Here is a 21,077-nt window from a genome sequence, read left to right on the forward strand (position 1 = left end):
TTCTGAGACCTAATAAATAGTAGGATCACATTCAAATGTCTTACAACATTGTTAACTCATACGCAAAACGTTTCCCAAAACTAAAAATTTCATTTTTTTTATTTTTTTCACAAATGTGAGTTATAACCCACGTTTTCCAATGAATTTTGAGGATTTTCACAAGAATCAATATAACCCAAAATTTGAGTCATTCTAGTCGCATTAGTTTTGTGCGAAGTCCTCCGTTAGCTCTAAGTATTTCATGTCTTTTCGTAAAGCCTCTTTCCAAGTCTTCCTAAGTCTTATTCTATCCCTTTTGCCTTGAGCTTCTATCACATCGGCTCTGATAACTTGAGCATTTATAGGCCTTTAATTCACACGTCCAAACCACCTTAACCCATTTTCTCTCATGTTATATTCAATTGTGACCACTCCCACTATACCTCGGATACCCCCGCTCTTAACCCTGTCATTTCTCGTGTCCCCAAACATTCAACGAAGCATTCTCATCTCCGCTACACCCATTTTCTCAAACTTCTTTTCTTCTCATGTATTCGGAAATCAGTTTCCCTCCTGATTTACCAATAATCTCCGCAAGAACAAAGGCCATGTTTGAAATGATGGAAGCGCTTATTATCTCTCACAATTATCTCCCTTTCAACAACTTTCGATATCAGCTTAGCTGCATTGTGGCAATCCACACAAATCCGCAGATTTTTGCAGACTCTCAGTGTTGTTCTACTTCTACTCGTCTTCAACAAACCGAATGAAATCGCAAGCTTCTCGCTATGTCCCCGTAGTATTTCAACCTTCTCGTCTTCTCCCAGTTCATGAAGCACACAGCCTGTGTCGGGTTTGTATCCGAATTCACTTATCTTTTCCTCTAGCCTTGCCCACGTTTTCTTGATCTCTCCGGACTCTGGCAGAGATGTGTCACCAACAACAAAGCTGTAAACTTGCCCTCCGAGTTCAATCCAGCTGCGTCCGGCATCTTTCTGAAGGCCAATCTCCTTCATCTTTCGCCGCACGTTTCTCACACTATCCCATTTACCTGATGCGGCATACAAGTTAGACAGCAGCACGTAGTTCTCCGCCTTTTCAGGCTCTAAGTCTAACAATTTTTCGGCGATTTTCTGCCCCATGTCCAAATTATTATGACTCCTACAGGAACTAAGCAATGAGCTCCACATTCTAGTATCTGGCTCCTCCGGCATCTCATGTATGAGGTTTAAAGCTTCCTCCAACCGGCCAGCCCGGCCAAGCATGTCCACCACACATGCATAATGCTCTAGTTTCGGCTCTATTTTGTACAAGCTTTGCATCTGGTTGAAATATTCTATCCCCTCCTTAACCAACCCGGCATGGCTACATGCAGTTAAAATTCCGATAAACGTAAACCCATCAGGCTTCTGCCCAAAACTTAGCATTTCTCTGAAGAGCTCTAAAGCCTTGTTTCCATGTCCATGAATTCCATATCCTGCAATTATAACGTTCCATGAAGGCACATCCTTCTTGGTTAACCGGTCAAAAACTCTATGAGATTGTTCGATGCAGCCACTTTTTGCATACATATCTATGAGAGAGCAACCAACAAAAAGGTCTTCTGTGAGGCGAGCTTTCAAAGCGAAACAATGCAGCTCTTTTCCTGAACGCAAAGCTGACAGTTGCGAACAAGCCCCAAACATGCTCATTGTTGCAATTTCACAAGGCAGGATTTCATCAGACAGCATTTGGCGAAAGAGATCAAGGGCTTTGTCAGGAAGTCCAACCTGAGTGTAACCGGCAATCATTGCATTCCAAGACACACTAATTTTTGATTCTGTCCTATCAAATAATATTCTTGCAGATGATAATTTTCCGCAATGGATGTAAACGGATAGTAATGAAATACCAATGAATGAATCCATTTCTAACCCATTTCGCAGCACAAATCCATGAATCTCTCTCCCGTGTTGAAGATGTTTCAGGTGGGCACAAGCTAAAAGGAGGCTACCGATGCTAAATTCATCAGGATCCAAGCCTGAATATTTCATTTGAAGGTACAAATCTAAAGCTTTGTATGGATCTCCATTTTGGGCACAGCCACCAATAACTGCGTTCCAGGAGCCCACTGTCTTCGTCTCAATACCATGAAAAACAAGCTCAGCGGAATTTAGTGACCCACATTTCGTGTACGCTGCAACAAAAGCATTGGCTACCAGTTCATCATATATAAACCAATGTCTGAATGAATAAGCATGAAGTTCTTTCAAGCTCAAAAGTTCCGACTCCTCCAAACAAGCCGGTAACACGTTCAGTATGGTGACCTCATTCACCTTCACTTTCTCCTCTTCCATCTGCATTTTTCGCAAAAGATCAAATGTGCCACATACATCCCCTTCTCTAGAAAAACCTCCTATGACGGAATTCCAAGAAACCACATTTTTCTTGTCATTCTTGTCAAACAAAACTTGAGCTTCAACTGAGTACCCACATTTCAAGTACATGTCCGCCAACGCATTATTCACCATTAATTCCTGGTTCAGCCCCAATTTCACTGCCAAACTATGAATCATCATCCCCATATTTACTTCTCCGTTCCCAGCACACAAAGGCAATACAGTCACCAAAGTAGCAACATCCGGTACTAGAGCTTCTTCACTCTCTAAAATCTTCCCCAACAAACTATAACTCTCATGATCCAATCCATTCTCCGAGAACCCGCATATCATCGAATTCCAAGAAACCAAATTCTTCTCAGGCATTATCTCGAACATTTTAGCTGCATCCTCAACCGACCCGCATTTCCCATACATCGCAATCAACGCATTGCCCACAAACACATCCGAAATCAATCCCATCTTCACAGCCATCCCATGAACAACCTGTCCCAAACCCACGTCCGAAATCCCCCCACAGGCCTTAAAAACACAGGGAAAAGTAAAATTATCGGGTTTAAACTCCGTAACGCTGATCAACTCAACAAACAGATCAATGGCATCAACAAAAAGCTCGTTTCTTGCATACCCACTAACAAGCGCATTCCACTGGAACAAGTTCTTCCTCTTCAGCCCGTCGAAAACTGAGCGGGAATCCAAAGGAGAACCGCACATTGCATACATGGTAATGATGCGTGTGTTGAGAACAAAGTCACTGCTGAAAACGGTCGACGCAGAGACCAAGTTGTGGACTTTGCGTCCGGTTTCGACGTCCTTGCGGCGCCCGCAGGCCTGTAACAAGGTTCCCATGGCGTCCTTCCCTTGCTGTGAGCTGGAAACTGCATCGTGAGAGTGTGCTCGAAGAAGGGTCAGAGCCTCAGAGAGGTTTCCGGCGTCACAGAGATTGTTGACGTCTTGGAGGAAAGTGAGAGAGTCTGTTTGGTGGTAGTGGTGGGTGGTTGTCTGTGCGGCGGAGAGAGAAGAAAGTGGTTTTGGTTTTGGAGGGAAGATTGGGCGGAGGAAGTGTTTGACGTTAGGTGTAGGCAGAGAATGGCATGAGAGTGGTGGTGGTGCCACTGCCACAGAAGCCATGGTTGAGATGCTTGTTCGTTCGGAGAGGATAAGAAATTGGCCATTTCAGTGTCACCGTCGAACTATTTACTCATTGGGCCGATAACGGACTAATAAAACTTTAAAAAAAAAAAATTCACCGCATAAAAGCTAATGTTTAGGAAACTAAATTTAGAAATAAAATTTTAAAAATTAAATAACACAAAAGTTGATGATTAATTGATTACTTAATCGTTGATAAACGTGTTTATTCCTATTTGTGACACATCATTTAGTTTGCACATTTAATCTCCCTAATATTACTCCCGCATAAAACAATATTCACACAGGAAATCACTATTCATTCAAAAAAAAATTGTTCTTACTTATTGAGCTAGTAATCTAGTGAGTTTTTCGAACAACGTTGATGAGAAAGTTGTTGGAGAGGTTGTATTAACTAAATCATGTTCTTTACAAAAAAAAAAAACGTAGCTTAGCGCAGAAATTAACGAAAATTTTAATCTTGAGTTTAATTCTTAACGAAATCAACTACAGTAGTTTGAATTTGAATTTTTTTCACCACACGAACTATCTTATGAATACTTTCTCGCTACGATAACCATTTATCTAACTAAATCAAAATTAAAAAAAATGTAAGAGACTAAAAATAGCGAATGAGAAACTAGAATAATTCTCAATATGATGAAAGTAAAAATGGACAAAATCAAGGATAAAATAAATAGTACCAAGATTGATTTTTTAATGTAAAAATATGATTTTTCGTTAAAATAAACATTATCCAAAGCTTTTCGTTAAAATTCCTAAAAAATAAATATATGTAAGAGACTAAAAATAGCATATGAGAAACTAGAATAATTCTCAATACGATGAAAGTAAAAAGGGAAAAATAATGGAAATAATTTGAAAATTTTAAGTTTTAACGATAAAAAGATAAATGGTACCAGAATTAACTTTTTAATAAAAAAAATGTAATTTTTCGTTAAATGAAGAGCATCTAAAGTTTTCGTTAAAATTCCAAGTAAAAATGCGCGCCAGGATATGACACGTCGTGAAAAGCCACAAGTGGTGACGTGGACAAAATTTAACCTTTGCCATCCCCTTCAAATTTCTTTCCTTCCGTTTTTCTTCGTTTCTTCTCAGTCCTCACAGTTGCGGTGAGCTGAGAGGAATGTCGAAGCTCATCCTCCTCCACACTTCCTACCACCTCACCCCAATCCACCGCCGCGCCTGCAACGCCGTCGTTTCGCCCTCTCTCTTCACTCCCTCCTCCCTCCGCTCCCAATGCCTCCGCCTCCAGTCCATCTCTCCCTCTCCCCCTCTTTCTCTGCGGAGCATTTCGGCTCGCGCCTTCGACTCGTCGTCGCCGGAGACCAAGGAAGAAGAATCGAAGGAGAGCGATGGCGATGTTGTGATTAAAACCACAACATCAGACACCAAGGAATATCCGAGCGGCGAGTTTCAGTTCGAGAAGGCGAGCGCGTGGAAGAGCTTCGTCGTCAAGCTCCGCATGCTCATTGCCTTCCCTTGGCAGCGCGTCAAGAAAGGCAGCGTCTTGACCATCAAATTGCGCGGCCAGGTTTTGCCTTTTTTCGAATTTTTTTGGGATTGCATTCGAAAAAAGCATTTTTCTTTGTGGCTTTTTTCTAAATTAATTATTTTCATTGGCGTTTTTCAGGTGTCTGATCAGCTGAAGAGTCGATTTTCCAGTGGACTTTCGCTGCCTCAAATTTGTGAGAATTTGATGAAAGCAGCGTACGATCCTCGAATTCCCGGTGTCTATCTGCAAATTGAAAGTTTGAATTGTGGTTGGGGCAAAGTCGAAGAAATCCGAAGACATATCTTGGATTTCAAGAAATCAGGTTTTTTTTTTTTTTTTTGGTGAATCATTGTTAATTTTGGTTATGTTTTTGTAAGTGTGCCCGCCCCCTTGCGCCCGAGTTATTAGAGTAGTTTAGAATGTCGCTTTGTCGAAGAGAAAAAACTTAATCATATGGACTTTTCACTGTTGCAGGTAAATTTGTTGTGGCCTATGTTCCCGCTTGCGGAGAGAAAGAGTATTACCTTGCTAGTGCGTGCCAAGAGATATATGCACCTCCAAGTGCTTACTTTTCTTTGTTTGGGCTCACCGTTCAGTCCTCGTTCATAAGAGGTCAGTTTCCCTGAAATCCGTTGGTTCTGTTGTGAGAAATTGCTTATTCATTAGCTCATGTTGCAGGGAATTGTCATACTCTCTTTCAGGTGTTCTTGAGAAAGTTGGAATCGAGCCACAAGTGGAAAGGATTGGTAAATACAAAAGTGCCGGTGATCAACTTGCGCGCACAACCATGTCCGAAGAGAATTGTGAGATGCTGACAGCATTGCTTGATAATATATATGGGAATTGGCTGGATGTGATTTCTTCCACAAGAGGTGCTTTGTAATTTGATGTTTGACGAACTTTCAAGTCTTTAAGTTTAAGTAACCGATGGACTTCTGAAAATTTTCTACAGGAAAGAAAAGAGAAGATATCGAGAATTTCATTAATGAAGGAGTCTACCAAGTAGAAAAATTGAAAGAAGAAGGCTGGATCACAAACATACAATATGATGACGAGGTATGGAGTTCTGGTTCCTTTTGATTTGGGGTTGACATTTGATGTATGTTGAGAAATAATCTAAATTTAATGCCATAGGTTGGGAATCTTAGATACTTGGAATGCTTAGAAGGTTGTTTCAATGTGTTTCGGATCCAGACATTTTAAAAAGTAACATATGTCGAGAAATTTGAGAGAGTTTTTTAAAGATCAGTTTTGCTCTTCAAGTTTGTCAGACTATATTGAAGTTCTATGGCCTGGTAATTACCTTTGTTTATTTATGACATACAAACATACATTCAGTTGTTCTTCCAGTGTTATATTCTATCTTATGATATGTTAATTATAAGTATTATGTTGTCCGTATTTTGATATGAAAGTTCCATACTTTGCCTGCAAAACAGCATTCATCGTATCAATAATAGTCATCCCTTGCAGGTTATTTCAATGCTGAAGGAAAGACTTGGAGTACAAAAAGAAAAAACTCTTCCTATGGTTGATTACAGGTAGTCAACTTTCATATTGGTGGCCTTCAATTACTTGTATTTTGTTGTCCACTAGATGCTCCGTATGTGTGTGTGTATAACCATCCTCCCTCACCCTCCTTTCCCATTCCTTCTTTTTCGTTATTAAAACAGGAAATACTCAAAGGTTCGGCAATGGACTGTTGGATTATCAGGCGGTAAAGACAAGATAGCCATAATTAGAGCATCAGGTAGCATTAGTCGTGTACAAGGCGGTTTAAGTCTTCCTGGTTCTAGTATTATTGGGGAACAGTTCATTGAGAAGATACGTACTGTGAGAGGTATGGTGACTATGGTCTATCGTATAGAAGTTTATTTTCTTAACGTGGTGTCCTTTATTTTGGTCTATTTCAGAGGCTTTATAAAAGATTCAGGATGCGGATGTACTATTATCTACAAGATAATTGTGTGTTTTGAATTAATATTTACTAGTGTCAGTCATACATTATGGTTTATCATGTGTTGTGTTGTTCACCTATGTGGAAGTTTTCAAGATGGGAGTGAATATTTGGGTTCTAGATATTTACATGTAAGTTAAGATCTGATTAAGTGATTGTCTTGAGAAATCTTCTTAGGCGAATATATGAACTCAACAATGCATTGCCTAAATGAAATGGGAAGAAAGGGAGATTGATACCGTGATGAACGTATAGGGGCCAAATCAATAAATGAATTACGAAAGGAAAAGAATTATGGAACATCGAGACTTGGCTCTGCGCTATTTAAGATAGTGGATAGTAGTTTGCTTATTTAGTACTTACATGCGTCTCTAACACTACTTATATGAAGTAACTCAATGAATGGAGATAAAGTTGTTCAGTTTACTTGCAATATCATATAATTTATAGAAAGCAGTGGTATGTGTAAAGAAAGAAAAAGCATTACAAGACCAATAAGGGGCAGTTGTGTACTTTGTGGTTGCTGAATATGAAACCTTTCAGCACTGGTTATTGGTATCATTTCTGTTATAATTATTTTACCCATCTTGTTGATGTTCTTCCCATTCCAGAATCAAAAAGATATAAGGCCGCTATTATTCGAATTGACAGCCCTGGAGGTGATGCCCTTGCTTCTGATTTGTAAGTGCTAGTATATTTTCGCTTAATTTCATGTGTAAACAGCCATTATTGTTGATTGTAAATTGCTGCTGTACAAAAGGAAGTGTGTATTTGTGTCTACGTGCACACAATTAACTAGTTAGGCTGATGTTTTTATGATGGGCAGGATGTGGAGGGAAATCAGACTTTTGGCTGCATCAAAACCTGTCATTGCATCAATGTCTGATGTGGCAGCAAGTGGAGGATACTACATGGCAATGGCAGCAGACGCCATTGTTGCAGAAAATCTAACCTTAACGGGTTCCATTGGAGTTGTGACAGGTGAGTTCGAATTTATACAGGTTCCTACACTGCGGCCCCATTTTGACCTATATCATATAACCACTCTGGTAAAAAAACATATAAACTGACACGAATCTACAACAACAACAACAACAAAGCCTTTTCCCACTAAGTGGGGTCGGCTATATGAATCCTAGAACGCCATTGCACTCGGTTTTGTGTCATGTCCTCCGTTGGATCCAAGTACTCTAAGTCTTTTCTTAGAGTCTCTTCCATAGTTTTCTTAGGTCTTCCTCTACCCCTTCGGCCCTGGACCTTTGTCCCATAGTCGCATTTATGTTATAAACTAACACGAATCTAAATGCATAAAAATTACTTCATATTTGTGTGATATCTTTTTATGAATTTGGATATTAACTTTCATTTGCAGGGAAGTTTAACCTGGGAAAACTGTATGAGAAGATTGGCTTCAACAAAGAAATTATATCAAGGGGAAAATATGCTGAAGTTCTTGCAGCTGAACAACGATCCTTCAGGTAAACAGATTCGTTGCCGAGAGTATCTGTTCTCTCCTGTATTTCTACAAATGGCAAAATTTTCAAACCCAACTTTTCGTTTCCAATACAGACCAGAAGAAGCAGAAATCTTTGCTAAGTCTGCACAGAATGCATATAAGCAATTTCGAGACAAGGCAGCTCTTTCCAGATCGATGACTGTATGCTGGTCAATTCATTCTTTGTTTCAGCTTCATGGACTTGCATTTCCTTCCGGTAACTTGAAATCTAAAAGTGTCCCAATGGTGTTGTCTTGGCAGGTAGATAAAATGGAGGAGGTTGCACAAGGGAGAGTTTGGACCGGTAACGATGCAGCTTCACGGGGTTTAGTTGATGCTATTGGCGGACTTTCTCGCGCTGTTGCAATAGCAAAGCTCAAGGCAAATATACCCCAAGACAAACAGGTGTGGAAATCAACAAAATATGCTGGTTATTAACTTTGGGTGTGTGATCCTTTCTTTGAGATGTTCATGAACTGCTGTGCATGTGTGGTGTCAGGTTGCACTCGTGGAGCTCGCAAGACCCTCCCCGACACTGCCAGAAATTTTAAGTGGCATAGGAGCTAGTTTGGTTGGAGTGGATAGAGCAATGAAGGAAGTGCTGCAGGAGTTGACGTTTTCCGGCGGAGTCCAAGCCCGGATGGAGGGAATCATGTTTCAGAGACTGGAGGGAGCTTCTCAGGCCAACCCCATCTTCTCTTTGTTCAAAGATTACTTTGGCTCCCTCTAAACCGTATGATTAGCTTCCCCTCCATTTTTTTTTCTTATTCTGAGAGGGTTAAAATTGCATTTTGCTGTAAAGTGATCTTATATCTTCATCTTGTTAAAAATATTATATATATATACATATATATATATATATATATTTGTTAGCAAATTGTACATCTAGCACAGGTTCAAGCTATACAAATTTGAAGAGTTTTTAATATTTTTCAATTTTAATTTTTTGTTCAATATTGGTTATCCTTATCTTAATTTTTTCTGTTCTCCTACGTGAATATTGTTTTCCGTGGTGAACAATATTTTTATTTTTGAGTTTTCGTAGTCCGTTTTCGGCCCAATGAGTAAATAGTTGGATGAGGAGGGAGAGAGAAGTAGGAGGAGAGACAAAGGTAGGACGTAGGTAGACCTGTAAACGGGTCGGGTTTATCGGGTTTGGATCAGGTTTAGTCCGACCCGTTAAGTTAACGGATCATCCGAATCCGACCTGTTAAGCTACGGGTCATTCGAACCCAACTTGTTAAGCTAATGGGTCACTTATTTCACCGGTTAACAATTTTTTTTTGCATAGAGTTTGTTTTTTGTTGTTAAGATTTTATTAAAATTACTAAAACATCCTCAACTAACGGGTTGATCCAAAGTGACCCGTTATTTAATGGGTTCACCCGTTAGTGATCTAATCCGTTAAGTATCCATTTAAATACTAATATTAATGAGTCAGGTCGGATCAGGTTAATGGGTTGAGTTCAAAATGAAGGAAAAATTTTGTCCTAGCTAAGAACAAGTATGAACATTTGAATACATATGCATATTATTAACTCATTAATATAGGCATGCATCAAAAAACAATTCAATAAAACCCATGACTTTCAAAGCCTAGTATATGGTGAACCAAAATAAACTCTTTAACAACATTAAAGAGAAAGAAGAATTTAGTGATTCTTTACCCTTGAAGCTCATCCTTGTTTACACAAGGGATTCACCCAAGTGGAGGGCCTTCAAGTCACCTCCAAGCTCCTTGAATCCTTCTTGTGTTTTCCTCCCTTTAGTGCTCCTTTGATGATTTGAGGAAAAAGGATTTGTTCTCCAAAACACCAAAAGCTTGATGTCTCTAAGTCTCTTCACCAAGGTTGTATCTTGTGAAGATGATATGGATGATTAAAAGAAGAAGAGATTGCTAGATGTTTCTTCCTTTAATGGCCGGCCTCTAAGAAGAAATAGAGAGAAAATGTCTCACCCAATTTCAACTTACCCAACCCTAAAGCTATAAAGTTGAATTTATACTTCATTTCTTTGGTGAGTGGCAAGCTTGCAATTAAGCAAACTTTGCCCATCCAACCCTAATGGCCGGCCTCCTTGGTGTTATTGGGCTATTTGCCCATTTTGTTTTAGTTGTCATACAACTTAAACATAATGGGCCTTTTGGACCAAAACGCTTTTGGGCCCCAAAACCCAAAACCAACATATAAGCCCAATACGAACCTTTCGTATAATTAATTAACTAATTAATTAATCTTGACCATTCTTCAATTAAACCATTTAATTGCTTATCCATTTCATTTGATTTCTTCACATACATCCTTACTCGGTGTACGATCCATTAGGTTCTAATTAGCGAGGCAGTGGGCGATGTTACTCTTAACTATCGATTATGAATTGAAACCACATTTCAATTCTCCCTTTCATTGATTAGTGTTTGCTAACCATTAGGGCTTCCACAAACCATGGTTGACGCCTAGCAGCATGTCATGGTTACCCAAGCTAAGTAGAATTGGTTGGAGAACCTATCCAGTTACAACTACAATGCAATACGGTCCTTCTCTAATACAATACTCTTAATCACATAGTTTAAGTGATAGTTTGTTTCATGTCTACTATCCAATGTGATACTTTCTTATATGATTCCCTTGAATATGATTTGGAACATCCTTCCTTTAGTCATATTCATTTGCTTTGGCCAAAGACTTTAGAATCATATCTTAGAGTATTCTCCCTCCACCATGGAAGGTTAGAGATCCCTTGTTGTACATCCATATGCCTACATGACTAGATAGCTTGACCCCAACAATGCCGTGGACACTCCGAGGGAATGCCATTGACAGGATCAAAGATCAAGGACCTAACCATTAGACATCTATGATGCCTCAGGTCAAAGGACTACTTTGCATATTGCAACCTTAGAGTTCTTACATGACATGTATGTTCGAACTCTGATTTAATCGTAGTTCAGTGTACTCGATTACTCTTTCGAGCACCTATGTGTCTGTCTTAGTGTCCAACACCAAATCACTTGAGACTAGTCATACTCACGCTTGAGTCAACATAACACATACTAACCTTAGCGGATTGTCAATGCCCAATTGGCAATCCTATGGCTAGGAACGTTTTAGGAATGAACATAAGAGAAAGGTCTCGATAATCTAACTCACTTAGATCACTTATCTCTTAGAACAAATACATTCCTTGGATTCACTTATTGCTTAAACACATGATACAATAAACAGTGATTAACAATAAGATTTGCCCTCCATTAAACATATAAAAGTTTAATATAATAAGTATTCCAAAAAGCTATTACATCAAATGAGTGGCTTTGTGGGCATACTTCCAACACAAAATGCCAGGTCTAGACGTAGGATAGTGAGAAAATGGAGGAAAGAGGGAGAAACTGATGAAGTAAAAAAAGGAGAGAGAATTTTACTTCTAGAAAGAAACATGATAAATACTATCACCTTTCAATTATAGAGAGGTGGTATTGCCTTTCTAAATTAACTTTTCAAGTGCCCACATAAAACTTTTAAAACTTAAGCAGGAAAAAAAAGAACTTTAACGAAAAACTCCTGATTCTGTTTATTTTAATAAAAAATTATATTTTTACACAAAAATGTCAATTATGGTATTATTCACTTTACTCTTTATTTTGTCCTTAGCGTTAAAACTTAAAGTTTTCAAATTATTTTAATTAGTTTTCCTAGAAAAAAACAAGGAAAACGTTTGGAATTTCCGAGGAAATGGCTTAAATGCAGAACTGTGTTGCTGTTTTCTGCTGCTCTTTCAACGTATCAAGGATCTAACGGCTAAAAATCTCGTGACGGTATTAAAAATTCCCATATACAGTACCTTAACAGCAACCAGAAAATATAATCCTATGCATTTGGCATTAACAGAAACCCAGTGAAACATGCTGGTTTATATCTGGAAGTGTCAACTTACCCTATTCTGTTCTTTGGTCAGATGATACGGCTATAAATTAACTCCTCACCAACTTACCATCCTTGTCTAATTCCACCAACCACACTTTTTAAGTAAGGAATATTTTCCTGTGCCGAGAACGCGGTTTGGTACATCAAGTAGTATAATATAAGTAGTTGAATACTTAAAAATAAATTTACATTCTTGTATCAGGCTGTGTAAAAAATTTCAACCAGTTTTGTATGGAGAATGTCTTTAGTTTGGTTATAATTCTACTAAATTCACCGTGTTCTACTATTTACAGGAAGTCTTTATTGAGAATTCGCTTGGTTTGGGTCGGATATTAAGTCCCAAGTGTTTCAATAAACTTATCTCGTTCCGTCCCATCAAGCGAATTCTCAAACAATAGTTCTGAAAGCCAATCAATGCATCTAATTTCTCACAACTTATGGATTAATACAAGCATATTAATCCTAGTTATCTAATAAAATAAACAATAATACTTGATTAATTTATGCTTACACCAAAAAGTTAATTTGATATTGAAACCATAGTCATAAAACTAAACTGTACCCCAATTTTTCCAAACTGAGATACAATTAATCAGCTACAAAATAAAAACAATTAGCTGATGATTAAGAACAACAAAAAAACATCTAGTTTTAAATTTTCCTTTCCCAAAATACCCCTTTCCAGTTGACCTCTCATCGTTTCTTGCCATGAATCAACAGTGCCTTGTCTTTCTTCTCCTCCTGCTTTCTCCTTCCACCTCTGGTTTGCTTCTCCTTCTCTGGTTTCTTCTTGCCCTTTTTCTCAGCTGCCACCCTCTCTTTTCCACATGGACGGCCGTGATGATGACTAGGACCGGAGGATGCATCAGAGACCATTGAATCATCACTCTCTTCATCCTTATGATAACCACCATACTTTGTTCCACCATCATCATCTTCTTCTTCATGATGCATGCCACCGTCGTTTTCGCCTTCGAAGTGGGAGCCAATGTACATCGTCCACCCAGACTCACTGCTGTGGCATTCCTCCACACCTCCAAACACTTTTCCAGACTCCATAACTGAATTAACAGAAACCAAAAACAGGAGAAAACAGAGTAAAAACAGAGTAAAACAGAGGAAAACAGAGTAAAACGGAGGAAAGCAGAGTGAAAACAAAACCCTCCTCTCTCCCGTTAGTTTAGCTCAGAGATTTTGTTGAAGAGAAGAGAGAAAGCAAAGCTTACCAATCTCACATTTGAGAGCAACACCCCAAAAGCCAGAAGCACTTCTCTCCCTCTACTTATACAAAAAGCCAATAATCTGGCTGCAATAACTGTGAGTCCTACTACCACACTGCCGGGAAATCTAAATACCAATAAATTCTCTGACTTTTTTACTGAGCAGAAAGACAGCTAGCAAGCTAGAAGCTGCTGCCAGTGAAAGTGATATAGTCCATGCTGCATACACCAAAGCTTAAAACGCCTTTGCTTTCTCTCTTGAATTTGAAAGGACATCGGTGGTTGCTCACTCACCAGGGCTCTTTGGGTTTCTCTCTCCACGTGTCCTTACTGTTATCAAGGCAAAGAAGAGGGGCATAAATGCAGATACGGAACAAAGAAAACAGAGTAAGAGAATAATATTATATGAGTTCCATACATGGTGTTTTTAATAGGGATACAATAGGACCTATTCACTACCTCATTTAGCTTTCACAACTTGAATTAAAATCCCTACTTGTCTTTCAAAATTTAAAATCCCTACTTGTCTTTCAAAAAGGAACATCAATTTTTTAGTATACGAAACATGTTTACCGTCATCGTAGCGTTCTGATTTAATAATATGTTATCATTTGAAAGAAAAACTTGCAAACGATAATGTATTAATAGATCAGATGTCATGTGACAGTACACTAGAGTTATTTAAGTCCTTCTCCTGCTCTATAAAGACAAGAGTATGCGAAGTTAACGTGGTTGTATCATAAATGTATCACACAATCTTTACGTGTTTTAACTTTCTTACAGCTGCATGATAAGTTTAGGAACGTGTTTCACATGACAACGAACAAGTTCCTTGTAAATCCTTCTCTCTTTAAAAAGACAATAATTTGCAAAAGCTAAAGTGTCTTTATCTTTAACATATCACGAATTGCTACGTGTTTTAACTTTCTATCGCTTGTTAAGTTTGGAAGAACATCACACTAGCATCTCCGTGTCATGGGAGTTCTATCTTGGAGTTGTAGGATTCCTTTGGATAAAGAGATAGGACCTTGTCAAAAACCTATGTCAGCTAGGGGCTGCGATGCTCTCCACCAAAATTGATTGTTTTGACGATGTGTGTCTCCTGAAAGCAAAGATTATGTTTTTTGTATTGGTATTGGGTGAAGAGAAGAAAACAGGACACAGGTCCTTATCTAACAACTCAATAATCCCAATGTGCAATCCAGCTTGCTAATTAGTTTATGTTAATTCAATATTTAATAATATTACTTTTAAATCAAACGGTCTCTATTAATTCAGTCCATTGACTAATCTTACACAAAACAAAAGCTTTCATCTCTCTTTTACACAAGCTAAAAGCTCGAATTTTCTGGTCCTTGGATTCATAGACTCCTGACACCAAAATCCGAAGAAAATCTAAATTCCGTCAACCCTAGCATCCTAATATCATAACACTTATGTTGTATATTCATGCATGCTGCCGTAAATATTGAAATTTCATGTCAACTTGAAGAAAGGTAGTGAAGAAACCGCGTGCTTGTCTTGCTATTCATTGCTCTGCTTCTGTGCTTGCCGTACTGCTTTTGCAAGGGGACATGGATCCTCTCCTGATTCATGTATCCTAATCCATCAAATCTATGTATTCGGATCGTTAAAATTTGATATAACGGCCAAAGTTATTATAATTTTTAAAGTAAGTTCCTGTTTATAGTCGTTGAATCAAATTTTAACGATCCAGATATATAGATTTAATAGATTAGGATACATGGATCCGGAGAGAATCCATATCCTTTGCAAGGAGGTAAGTTTGGATGGGTGAATTTATAGTGATCGATCGGACAGATATCTTCCAAAGGTAAAAAGTAATATTTACTTCTGTATTAACTTCTTGAAATGATAAACATTGTTACAGTCTCACAGATGAGATGTGCTGGTGAAATTATGAATTTGCAAACCCTAGAAGCCAATGGTAAAAAGGAAAGTGCCAGAAGAACTTCCTTACAACCGGGAAAAGGATCCTTGAATTCTTTTCTTGGGGATCCTGGATATTTTACGATCGTGATCGTTCATCGTACATTGTGTAATTAGTTTTCGTTACGTATTATTTATATTTAATTTTAAATTTTAAATTTTAAAATGATTTCTGATCGCATGATGTACAATAAACAGTCACGATCACGAGATCCTTAGGATCCCTAAGAAAATGATCTGGCGAGGATCCTTTTCCTTACAACCGGAGGATTTGAGACCCGTTTAAGATATCTATGTTCAGAACCCAAAAGTCAGGAGATTCGGACTGCTGATTTTGTAATGCGGTTCACATTAGTCCTCCCACTGGCCCATGTTATAAATTAAGAATCTAAATCTCTCTATTCAATAGCCCGGATCTCCTGATTCTTGAACTCCAGAATCCTAACTCCAACAGAATGACTCTAAAACCAAAACTCATAATGACTCTATAACGATATCTCAAATCAATCATACATTGTACTATAAGACGCGTTTCGAGCATCTCTTGTGCGTAATTGAATGACATCATCTGGTTGTTGATAAGTACTCTTTCTAGTGTAATAGATAACACATGGATATATAATTGACAATTCGTGTGACGGTGGGCCCTCTTTGGTGAGGAATGGGCAAGAACAAAACGAAGTTAAAGAATTTAAATCCAGGTTGGTTTGGGGCACACCATGCCCCCTATGACCAAGATTTTTGGCTGTTTCCCACTTCCAATTTCTCTCGGTGGCTGGAATGGAACGTCTAGTATTTAGACCCGCAAACGGATAATAATTGTCTCGTTTGTGTGATTTTCATTTCAAATCTATTATCTTAACAAGTCGTGTCATATCAAAATCATTATCTAAATAAGTTCTGAAGAAATGACTCGATAACAAACTGATTTGTTAACAAATCGTGTCGTTTTATGTGGGGTCTGGATATGCAAGAAATTTCATGCTTAATGTCTAGATCTAGCAAAAGATATTTTATCAGGTTCTTAACGGGTGATCGAATAATGACTCGATTAGTTAACGAGTTTTTAACGATTAACTCCAATAAACGATCCGACTCGTTAATAGATTAACTCGAAACATGTTATTTTTGTATAATTACATATCAGGTTAACATATTGTGTAAGAAATTGTAAAGTCTACACTATTATCATAGAACCGAGCAAATCACATGGACTATTAAAATTTAATCTAACGGCTGCAATTATTATAACTTTTAGAAATACTTCATATTTGTAGCCATTAAATCAAATTTCAACACCTCAGATCCTTTGCCGAGGAGACTCAACCTCCTAAGCTTTGGAGCGGTCCCTATTATCCTACCCCATATATATATATACATATATGATATGAGGAGGAGACGGGGGTGAGGCCCATCGGCCCATCTATAATGGTAGTATTCTTGCTACTTGTCCTATAGAGGTGATCACGTCACGATTTGCTTCTTCCTTGTCTTCATGGCGTTTTTGCAATGGGGACAATGTTGTCTAAAGCTGGTTTGTGTGTGTTTTTGTATTATTAACACAGAATGTCGTGATAATACGTTTGTGTTATACAAATTCATTTCAGTTACCAGAATTTTTTTTTATAAACGCTAGGGGTTTCTCAAGGTTAATTTGACGAGTGCATGTACGCACTTTGTGCCAACACAAATTTTATCTTTGAATATCTAACGGTCCTCAATTACTCAGTTAAAACCACTGAATAAAATTCAGTAGTCAAATGCCACTTAGTACTACAGTCTAGTAGTTTTCCTTTTCACTTGTAAGTGAGTGGTCTTATATTCGATTCTCGCCAAAAGTGAATTTGAACCATTTATTACTATCATATTGTGAGACTAAGCTCACCCCTCTCTTAGTGTAGATATATCGTTTGTTCAAAAAAAAGAAAAGTCAGTAGTCAAATATGTGTTAGGTTAGGGGTAGGCACTGTGTCGTAGCTAACTTGGCTACAACCTGGTCTACAGTACCATTCCAATAATTGAAATAATAGTTTATGTACGATATTTTTAACTATTACCAATGAAGGTAAATATAATATTTGCTAAGTATTATTGGGTTACAAAAATTGTTTAGAAGACATTTCTGTCAAAGCATTTATGTCAATTTCACTGTTACCCGCAAGGAATTTAAATTAATTTGGCCAATTCCTTGATGATGAGAATCATCATTCCTGTAGTAGTGTTATTGAGAGAATGACCGATGAATTCCTTGCTAATTTATTGGGTGCTAAGTATTATTGGATCGAGAACATGGTTTGTGTTAATTTTACATATATAAAATAAATGGGTAAACGGTTACCTGTTTATAACCGTGGTTAATACCCATAATCGCCCATTTAAATTTCGCGGGTAAACGGTTATACCCATAACCGTTTATTTATTTAAACGGTTACCCATAACCGTAACCGTTTAATTTAAATGGACGGATAACCGCGGTTACCCATAACCAATGGGTATTTGCCCATCCCTAGGTCTACTGTTACATTGTAAGCTATTAGCCTTCTAATAAAGAGATTTCTCTTTGAATTAAGAAATAGTTTCAACGGCGTTAACTATCCACTATATGCTTGCCACATGTTCAATGTACATCTATCTAATATACGCTAGCCGCATGATGAATTGGTAATAAGAGAGTATCGCTGCTTGTTGTGACACGGTGTGTGCATTGGAAAAAATAAAATAGAATTCATTTGGGCCAATTGTATTGTTTACTTAAATGGGCCCACGTTTCCAAATTTCACTAAACAAGGTCCGAGACTTTGCAGTGGACTGCCCATGGATAATCCAAACCGGGTTTTGTAAGACCGCATGACCCGATTAAATATATACCGGTAAAAAACCGTTGAAGTTTTATGCGTACGGTTTTTGAAAAGTCAATCGCCTTTAATCTAAATTCCACTTCCACCAATACGGCCTTCCGGCGACACTACTGATCCTCCTCCGCCGCCGCCGCCTCCTCCTCAGCCTCCGCCTCTTCAGACTCTTGGGTTTGATGGAGGAAATGATGGGTCTGTCTGGAATCAGTGATTTGGTCAAACTCAACTGGGAGGAGGAGTCGTACCCAGTGCCCAATGACTTCTTTGTCCTCCCCTTGTTCGTTCTTCTCTTCCCGTCACTCAGGCTCTTCCTGGACGTTTTCGTCTTTGAGGTACAACTCTTTGCAGCTCTCGAGTTTATCGGACGATTTAATTTCGGTGTACTATGGAATGGAACTAGTTTTGCACTTTGTAATTATTTGTGGGTGTGTATATATGATTAAATTTCAATTCCATTCACTTGATGCTGCTTTCCTTTTTATCAACAACTGTCGTTCGTGAGATTTGAACTCGTGACATGCTTCAATAAAGCGGAGACTGAGTGCCGCTAGACCAGATGATCACGTGCATTAACTTGATGTTACTTTAGTACCATCAAATTGTAGAAAATGGTAATAAAATTGGGTCTCAGGCTGCGTTGGTAACATTTGCAGTTTAAAGTTGTGATCTTTTCACTCTGATTTGGTTGAGTTTTTATTCTTGTATTGTCATTCGTAAAGCTGTGATCTTTCGCGGTTACTTGCAATCCCACATTCCAATTGGTTGTGTAAAGACAAACATCATGCCGAAATTATTAGTCATAGGGAAATGCTAAGCTTTTCGTATCAAACTATGAGGAATGCAAATCTCACCATATGAAGCTTTTCGTCGATATAATGTTGTTCCACATTACGTGTTTCATTGCTTGTGAGGGTCTATATACTTTGGTAGACTTGAAAATTATGGTCCTTATCAGTATGAGTTGTACTTTTTGTTGTTTTTGGCAGAGATTAGCAAAGCGCCTTTTGTTTGGAAAGAAGTATGCATCGCTGAATGTTGAGACATGTGATAATCGGAAAGTTAATAAATTCAAAGAGTCGGCATTCAAATGTGTTTATTTTTTCACTGCGGAGCTTTTGGCTCTATATGTTACGTACGATGAGCCTTGGTTCTCTAAAACCAGATATTTCTGGGTAGGGCCTGGCAATCAGATTTGGCCCGACCAGAAAACCAAGTTCGTCTCTTAACTCAGTTTAGACATCAGGTTTTGTTTACTTTGATGTCTGATGATATGTGTAATTTTGCTCTACAATCAATTGCCTTTTGCATCTCATCTGGCTTGACATATTCACTATTGGCAGATTAAAATTGAAGGCGCTTTACATGTATTCCGCTGGATTCTACATCTACTCCACCTTTGCTTTGGTGTTTTGGGAAACAAGGCGTTCTGACTTTGTAGTGTCAATGTCTCATCATTTAGCAACTACGATTTTAATTGTGGCATCTTACATATTCAAGTTAGTTTTAAAGCATGTCAACTTGCTTCTTTGCTTTTTTGTTATGCAGGCTAGCCTCTATCTTTTCGTGTGTCTTAATTATCTGTTTTGTCCCCCTGCAGGTTTTCTCGAGTAGGCTCGGTCATTTTAGCTCTCCATGAAGGATCTGATGTGTTTTTAGAAATTGCAAAGTTGTCAAAATATTGTGGCTTTGAAATGCTTGCCGGCATTGCTTTTGTTAGTTTTGTTCTCTCTTGGACGGTACTACGTCTTATTTACTTTCCATTCTGGATAATATGGAGTACCAGGTTAGTTAAATGTGCAGAGAGAATTTTTCTGTTTTCCTTTCGGCGTTAACATTGGCATAGAGAATATATCATATACTTATTGAATTTCCTTGTTAAATGACGCTTTTTTCTCATGATATCGTATACAGAGATTAATTTTTGGTTCCATTTGTTTCTGGCAGCTATGAAGCTCTTCTGACCTTGGACAGGGAGAAGCACATAGTGGATGGATCTATATACTATTACTTGTTTAATACTCTTTTAATTGGCTTGCTCTTTTGTCATATTTATTGGTGGAAGTTGATGGTTCGGATGCTCGTGAAGCAAATTCAGGCTAGAGGGAAAGTTGATGACGATGTTCGATCTGGTAACAAGTTCTTCTATTGATAGTTTTATAAGTCGGACATATACCTTACTTGCATAGGGGAAAACGGTAATTGAAAAATTGGATTTTACCAGCACGAAACCATGACAGCAATTGGCCGGAAAAAAAAAATGATTCCAGGGTTTTAGGGATTTTTCCGTTTTCAAACTAATGTCATATGTTTTAACCTGCTCACGCTACCTTTCATGTTTACCGCAGATTCTGAAGGTGAGGATGATGAACACGAGGACTGACAGTAAAAAGACACAGTTCAAACTCAAGTGAGGTGCCTATGTATTCTTTAGACTACACAAAAGATTGTCGAACAATTTTTATGAGATCCACATCATGTCCTTCAAACAGGCAGGGAATCTGTTCGTCCATTTTTTTTCGTATTCACACAAGCAACCTTGTATGTTGTGATTCTTAAAGAACTGTGCTTATAGAAAGGCATTGAGCCTGTGGAAAATTGAGAATGTGTATGTATTGTTGCTATCTGTAAACAGTTGAGTGAATCGAAGATTTAGGATGAAAAACCACCGTAGCG

At 38.2% G+C, this 21,077-nt stretch overlaps 3 protein-coding genes and 1 long non-coding RNA gene across 4 annotated transcripts; 2 read left to right on the top strand and 2 right to left on the bottom strand.

Moving 5' to 3' along the window:
- Nucleotides 1–70: 70 nt before the first annotated feature.
- LOC103437933 (pentatricopeptide repeat-containing protein At1g18485) lies at nt 71–3,563 on the bottom strand. Its single transcript, XM_008376462.4, has one exon. It carries the CDS (start codon nt 3,486–3,488, stop codon nt 558–560), a length of 2,931 nt encoding a protein of 976 aa, XP_008374684.1. The 5' UTR covers nt 3,489–3,563; the 3' UTR covers nt 71–557.
- A 1,019-nt stretch (nt 3,564–4,582) lies between these two features.
- Nucleotides 4,583–9,384, top strand: LOC103437934 (serine protease SPPA, chloroplastic). The gene is made up of 13 exons (XM_008376463.4): nt 4,583–5,043; nt 5,143–5,326; nt 5,479–5,616; nt 5,706–5,876; nt 5,957–6,060; nt 6,478–6,545; nt 6,678–6,844; nt 7,573–7,642; nt 7,788–7,942; nt 8,334–8,439; nt 8,531–8,618; nt 8,718–8,861; nt 8,956–9,384. The coding sequence occupies exons 1-13, from the start codon at nt 4,636–4,638 to the stop codon at nt 9,184–9,186; spliced, it is 2,034 nt and encodes a 677-aa protein (XP_008374685.3). The 5' UTR covers nt 4,583–4,635; the 3' UTR covers nt 9,187–9,384.
- Nucleotides 9,385–12,853: 3,469 nt separating this feature from the next.
- On the bottom strand, nt 12,854–13,808 carry LOC103420363 (uncharacterized). The gene is made up of 2 exons (XR_011581835.1): nt 13,606–13,808; nt 12,854–13,440 (listed from the first exon to the last, which is right to left on the bottom strand). It is a non-coding gene; the product is annotated as an uncharacterized lncRNA (long non-coding RNA).
- Nucleotides 13,809–18,323: 4,515 nt separating this feature from the next.
- LOC103420362 (ceramide synthase 1 LOH3-like) lies at nt 18,324–21,006 on the top strand. Its single transcript, XM_008358424.4, has 6 exons — nt 18,324–18,736; nt 19,391–19,617; nt 19,745–19,900; nt 20,002–20,187; nt 20,349–20,533; nt 20,750–21,006. The coding sequence occupies exons 1-6, from the start codon at nt 18,581–18,583 to the stop codon at nt 20,782–20,784; spliced, it is 945 nt and encodes a 314-aa protein (XP_008356646.2). The 5' UTR covers nt 18,324–18,580; the 3' UTR covers nt 20,785–21,006.
- Nucleotides 21,007–21,077: the final 71 nt, after the last annotated feature.

This window comes from Malus domestica, chromosome 06 (genome assembly GCF_042453785.1).
Source record: "Malus domestica chromosome 06, GDT2T_hap1".
In the NCBI taxonomy this organism is placed as follows: domain Eukaryota; kingdom Viridiplantae; phylum Streptophyta; class Magnoliopsida; order Rosales; family Rosaceae; genus Malus; species Malus domestica.